The following is a 6,803-nucleotide window of genomic DNA, read 5'->3' on the forward strand; positions in this document are numbered from 1 at the left end:
CATTTATATATTCGATATTCACAAAGTTTGATTCGATAATCGCAAGTTTAAATTCGAGAATCGCGATATAATAAGAAAATCGAAAGCAATCGAAACGAATCGAGATATTTTTAATAAGGTGTGTAGTCCACGTGTAATTGAGATATTCGAAATATATTTTATTATATATAATATACATAATATTAAATGACATCACTTGAGAAGAATGTTAAAAGTTTTGTTGAAAGAGATGTGTTATTTACATCTATATTTGTAAGCGAAATTTTCTTTCTGTTGTACTGTTGTACTGCTGGCCATGTTGTATTATGTTACCTATTGTATAACCTATACAGAAGTTGTAAACAATTAAAAATTTGTTAAAAGTTAAATAATAATTAAACAATAATTAAATAATGATATTACACGAGTATTAAATATTTAATTAATTTATAATTTATATCTGATATTAAATTTTTCATACAAAAATTCATTAATTCCTAGTTGTTTACAATAGGCAGGAGCCAGTGCGGGTATTTGCGTGGATACTGCTTTGTTTCCATTAGATACTGTAAAAACTAGGTTACAAAGCCAATATGGATTTTTACAATCAGGTGGATTTAAAGGACTTTATCGTGGTTTATATCCAGTATTGATCGGTTCTACGCCAACCGGTAAATAAATAAGATACTTAAAACTTATAAATTTTATATCGAAATAATATCCGATTAATGTTCGTTACAGCTGCATTATTTTTTGTTACTTACGAAAGTATAAAAGTACATACCCAACCTTTGGTATCCAAAAGGTATCATTCTTTAATACATATGGGAGCAGCATCGCTATCAGAAATGGTATTTATTTTTTATGTATGCTTTTATCATTTAAAAGATTAAGTAAATACTTGCTAATAAGGAATTAATATTTTTAAAAAAAGGTAGCATGTATAGTACGAGTACCTGTAGAAGTTATGAAACAAAGAAAACAAGCTTCGTTATTAGATAAGGACAATTTCAGTATAAAGTTGTTATATCGTGGTTACTGGAGTACCGTATTAAGAGATATGCCATTTAGTTTAATACAATTTCCCCTGTGGGAATATTTTAAGAATATTTGGTCTCTTTACGTCGAAAGAGACATATATCCTATGGAAAGCGCAACGTGTGGGTCATTGGCAGGTATAAATATCTAAAAATTATCTAAACTAATATTGAAAACGGATATCAATCGGTAATAATAAATTATAATTTTAGGAGCTCTTTCAGCCGCCATAACTACTCCATTGGATGTTGCAAAAACAAGAATAATGTTAGCTAGTAAAACGGTACAAAATTCCGAGCTCAAATTGTTTACAACATTACGTTCAATATACATTGACAAAGGCATAAATGGGTAAAAGTAAATTTTTTGAAATAAAATATATCTTTACATTAATCGGCCAATTATAAAAACTTTATATATTGCAGCCTTTTCGCCGGTATCAGTTATAGAGTAACGTGGATTAGTATAGGTGGGTTTATATTTTTCGGAGTATACGAGGAGGCAAAATTATTAGCATTAAATGCATTGGAATTTATGACCAAAGAGAAAAGAAAAACGTTCGATTGATAGAACGTGTAAATATTTCTAGCAAATATGACTTATATCTAAACAATTCTATTGTATAAATTCTATTTGAGAGATCAAGATCCATGCCTATTTTGCATGTCATTTAATATAAATCAATTGAAATAAGAACGATAAGATAAAGATAATAAAATCGACATCGATATTGAACAACGAAAGTTTTAATCTGTAAATTATTCTATCATAATCATTATTCTTTACCTTCTTCCTTTTGCATCTTAGATGTGATTGAGGATTATCATAAAAAAAGAAAAATTCATAATTAAATATGAAATGAAAATAATTTCATCGATAGTTTTCAATCGATAAGAGAGCCAATAACGTGACAAAGATAAAAATATATTCCTTTAAAAAAAAAACAATTTATATATATATATATACATACATACATACATATATGTTCATTAGATAAAACGAAAGAATAACAACAACAAAAATAATAAAAAAATAATAATAATAATAACGAATAAAAATACTCGTGATAATTATTATGTCGTGTCCAAGCACAATGACAATAACGCGTCCTTCGAAGTAAGTATAAGGATACGCATATAGCGTAGGTACAGTGGAATATCGGTAAAGAGACAAACGGCGTGCCGGTGGTGTAGGTGCTCGTGGAGGGGATCATGGTGTTAGCAAGATCCGTGGTCGGATACGCGTGGAAGATCCGCGTTCAGTCGATGCGTGCGAGCGGACCGAGTCGGTCGTTCTCTCGCGGTCGTTTAGCCCTTACACGACTGTTTCCTCTTTTCGCTCGTTCGCACCGCGCTCGTCGTAGTCGTCGTAGTCGTCGTCGTCGTTGTCGTCGTCGTCGTCATTTATTATTTGAATCGATCGATCGCGATCTCTAGTTTCATATTACCATTCTATCTCATTCTTTTTTCTATTTTCCTTTCATCGAACAAAAATTACCCCTAAAGAAATCATCGATATATATATATATATATATATATATATATATAGAGAGAGAGAGAGAGAGAAAAAAGGAACAAAGGATATAAGAAATGATATATATATATATATATATATATATATATATATAAAAGATCAAAACGAATTGATATAAGTATAAAAGAAAATTTGTATCTTTCTTTATTATACTTGGATCGGATTTTCTGAGAAAAAAAATATAAGAGAAGAGGAAGAAGAAGAAGAAGAAGAAGAAGAAGAAGAAGAAGAAATTGTTTTGATCGTGATCGTCATCGTCATCGTCATCGTCATCGTCGTCATCTTCATCTCGAGCGTTTCTCTCTCTTTCTCTCTTTCTCTTTTTCTTTCTTTCTTTCTTTCTTTCTTTCTCTCTCTTTCTCCTGTTTCTCTTTCTCTCTCACGAGCAAGACATTCCAACACTGTGTAAACTTTCGACACGGTCTCCTCAAGTATATATTCTCATCTCCTAGCTTGATTCTGTGAGATTTATTCAGGTAAGCCTTTTTTAGTCACTTTGTGTCACCTTTTTTTTTCTTCCCATTCTTTCTCCTTTTGTCTCTTTTCGATCTCCTTGAAATCAGCGAGTCTTATAACTAATCTCAATATTATATTTACGTACTTTTATTTATTTCATTCGTTCCCTTTTAACTTAGATATAATAATCGATGCAATTCGTTCGTTCATTAACGTACTTTACTTTTATTATCCGTTTATATTCAATATTCGATCTTTTTTTTTTTTTTTTTTTTTTTTTTTTCATTATTATTATTATATATGTGTACATATATATACACATACATATACATATACACATATAAAAATATAAAAAGTGGAAATAGTATTTTGTAAAAAATTTTTACCATCGAAAAAAAAAAAGAAAGAAAGAAAGATATAAATAAAAAATCGAACAAACAAATTGGTAAATAGCTGTGATTGTCTATGTATGCACACACACACACACACATATATATATACGTACCAAAATACACATATATACATACGCTAAAACTAAATTGAGGAAACGAATCGTATCTAATTAAAGAATCTATCTATCTATCTGTTCTCCTTTCTTTTTCTTTTTCTTCTTCTTCTTCTTTCCTCCTCCACCTCCTCCACCTCCTTCACCTCCTCCTCTTCCTCCTCCTCCTTCTTTCTTTTATTTTATTTTCTTTTTCGCGCGCGTAAAGTAACGACGCGATTCGATTGGAAGGCCGTGCGAGATCGACCTCGAATTTGCGAGTAACGAGATAAATCCGACCTTCGTTATCGTAAGTTGGGAACGTTACGTTATATAATTTTTGTATTTGCTATTTTTAGGCGTCTGCAGGCCAACTACCGTCAAATTCGTGCAGACTCGTATCGTCTCTTTCTTTCTCTGTCTCTCTATCTATCTTTCTTTCTTTCTTTCTTTCTTTCTTTCTTTCTTTCTGGAAGCGTGCTAGCGCGATTTCTTTTTTTAAATGTCTTAGATCGATAGAAGTAAGCCGTTGATCGAGATCGACGACGATATATATATACGTATCTCATTATTTCTTTTCGGATTTTCTTCTATAGAAAAGAAATTCAAAAAGGAACAATGAAAGAAGAAAAAGATAGAAAGAAAGAAAAAGAGAAAATTATCATTCAAAGTTTTGACACCTTTCTCTTATCAATTTTTTATTAATTGAAAATGTGTAGATGCATGTGTGCGTACATATACCCATACTTCTACCTACATATATATATATATATATATATATATAAATCATTATATATATATATAAAACTTATAAAACTATATATATATATAAATTTAAAATAATTTTTAGTAAGTTTAAATATATATAAATCATTATATATATATATATATATAAATTTAAAATAATTTTTTAGTAAGTTTTCATATTGTTTAAACCAAAAAAAAGATCGTTTGTTATAAAAACAAAAATGAAAAAGAAAAAAAAAGAAATATATTTTGCAATCACTAAACACTCCAATGTAGTCGTGTGTATGTGTGTGTGTGTGACAAATAAACACGCATATACACACATAGAAATGGAGGGTAAGAACGTTCGCGTGCATTTTAATGTCGCAGAACTCGCCTAGTACTCTCTCTTTCTCTATCTATCTGTTTGTCTGTCTGTCTATCTCTTTCTCTTTCTTTCTTTCTTTTTTCTTTCTTTATTTCTTCTTCAATCGCCTTGACTTTCAACAGCTTCGTAGTCTCCGTAAGCAACGTATTCGTCCTTAATTTTGCATTCCGTAACGATACGAGTTAACAAGTAGGAATCAGTCATCGATCTCTAGATCAAAAATGTCGTCCGTTTCGTCCAGTCAATCTTATAAAACAAAAAAAAAAAAAGAAGAAAAAAGGTCAATTGATCGATCGACTAAATCGAATATACAAGATAAATCATATACATATATATATGTATATATATACATGTTAATCGTTACTTGTTTTATTTGTTAACATTCAAAAGAAAGAGAGAGAGAGAGAGAGAGGCAAAATTAATTAATTAAATTATTCATAGACGTAAGAATTCAAAAAAGAAGAAGAAGAAAAAAAATGGATTTGCGTCAAGCAAAGAATTTTTGTCCGATCATTGTAATATTTTGTTAATCGTTTCAAAAATCGATCGATCGATCGATCAAGTCGTAAATACGAGATAAATCATATATACGTAAATCGTCTCTGTTTTATTTGTTAACGTTCGAAAGAGACAGAGAGAGAGAAACTAAATTAATTAATTGTTATTCATAAATATAAGAATTAAAAAAAAAAAAAAAAAAAAAAAGAAATAAAAATAAAGGGGAAAAGAAAAAAAAGAAAAAAGAAAAATAGATTCGTGCCAATCTTTGTAAGCAATTTTTGTAAGCATCATCGTAATTGTCAAAAAATCGATCGACTAACCAAGATAAATCATATATATATATATATATATATATATATGTCAATCGTCTTTGTTCATTTCTTAACACGTTCGAGAATAAGAATTTAAAAAAAAAAAAGAAAGAAAAAAAAAAGAAAAGAAAAAACAGAAATAAAGACAGAAAAGAAAAAAAGAAAAAGAAAAAGTAGGTTCGTGCCAAGGAAGCAATTTTTGTCTCAACATTTTGTAATAGTCTTTACATTTGAAAACTCGACTCTTATTATTGCCAGAGGAAGGAACAATTTGCATTAATGATCTTCGATCTTGTGATTAGCTGTCAATGATCGCAAATGAATAATCAATACCGATAATCTTTCTTTCGTGACAGAACGTGGGCGTTTATCGTGGGTAGTGTTAATTGTCCCGCTTGTTAAAATGTTACAAGAAATTATTTTTCAAGATTCCTATCAAATATATATATATATATACACATACGTTATATATACAATATATACAACGCGATTAAATCGTTAATAATCAATTTATTAAAATTAATTTTAATAAAAGAATTCAAAAATGTTGAAATGAAAACGCACAAGCGTATTAATTATTTTCATTAGACATTTATCTCATTCTATCGCACACAACATATTTATATTATCACACAAGATATAATTATTATCATGTATAGTAAATAGAACGTTACTATACACATATACATAATATATATATATATATACATATATATTGTATGATACCGTAGATTAAATGATAGATATTACATTACAATAAATAGCAAATGATCACACACATATATACACATACAAACACACATGTATTACGTTCTATATATACAAATAATACAATAGCTATTATATTACAATATAAGATGCATTATCATAGACATTTATCTACCTGTTGATTTATCAAAGATTGTTTCGATTTTTATAAAACACCTTTATCGATCGATCGATCGATTTATCTTCATCGATAGTCTATCGATCGATTTCCATCCACAATAGGATTTAACATCTGAGAATTCAGATCGCACAGATCGATCGGTTGGATATCACAACGAAGGAACGATGCGCGACGAGAATAGTTTGACCCAGACCTTAAACGACTCCGAGGTCGGCAGCCGAGAGCGGACCGTCGAACGGCGCCTTTTATATTTCGCTCGGTAGCCTCGACGAGAAGCCGCAGACTTTACTACGGTTACTTGCTTCATTCTTTCTCTCTCGCTCTCTCTATTCCTCTCTAACTTTTCTTATTTATACGTATGTATCCATGTACGTACTTCAAAGCGAGTTCCTTGTGCCGCGACATCGATATTTTTCGATTTAGGCATCGATCTTTTGTTTCTTTTTATTTCTTTATCTTTTCAACTTTTCTCTTTTTTTTTTTTTTTTTTTTTTTTTT

The 6,803-nt window shown here is 29.8% G+C and overlaps 1 protein-coding gene across 2 annotated transcripts; it reads left to right on the forward strand.

The window, feature by feature from the left end:
• The first annotated feature begins 99 nt into the window (after positions 1–99).
• LOC122638094 (S-adenosylmethionine mitochondrial carrier protein-like) lies at positions 100–1,760 on the forward strand. 2 transcript variants are annotated; one of them, XM_043830765.1, is made up of 6 exons: positions 100–252; positions 494–650; positions 721–830; positions 914–1,154; positions 1,230–1,368; positions 1,443–1,760. In XM_043830765.1, the coding sequence occupies exons 1-6, from the start codon at positions 187–189 to the stop codon at positions 1,582–1,584; spliced, it is 855 nt and encodes a 284-aa protein (XP_043686700.1). In that variant the 5' UTR covers positions 100–186; the 3' UTR covers positions 1,585–1,760. The 2 variants fall into 2 exon arrangements, with proteins under 2 accessions (XP_043686700.1, XP_043686701.1); XM_043830766.1 differs by having other exon boundaries at positions 1,230–1,374; positions 1,443–1,574.
• The last annotated feature ends 5,043 nt before the right edge of the window (positions 1,761–6,803 follow it).

This window comes from Vespula pensylvanica, chromosome 2, assembly GCF_014466175.1.
Source record: "Vespula pensylvanica isolate Volc-1 chromosome 2, ASM1446617v1, whole genome shotgun sequence".
Taxonomy (NCBI): Eukaryota; Metazoa; Arthropoda; class Insecta; order Hymenoptera; family Vespidae; genus Vespula; species Vespula pensylvanica.

Bases quoted from the DNA above. Each gene is read 5' to 3' on its own strand.
- LOC122638094 (XM_043830765.1), top strand. From the start codon at position 187: ATGACATCACTTGAGAAGAATGTTAAAAGTTTTGTTGAAAGAGATGTG. The intron at 651-720 runs GTAAATAAATAA...TGTTCGTTACAG, and splicing joins GATCGGTTCTACGCCAACCG to CTGCATTATTTTTTGTTACT. The intron at 1,155-1,229 runs GTATAAATATCT...TTATAATTTTAG, and splicing joins AACGTGTGGGTCATTGGCAG to GAGCTCTTTCAGCCGCCATA.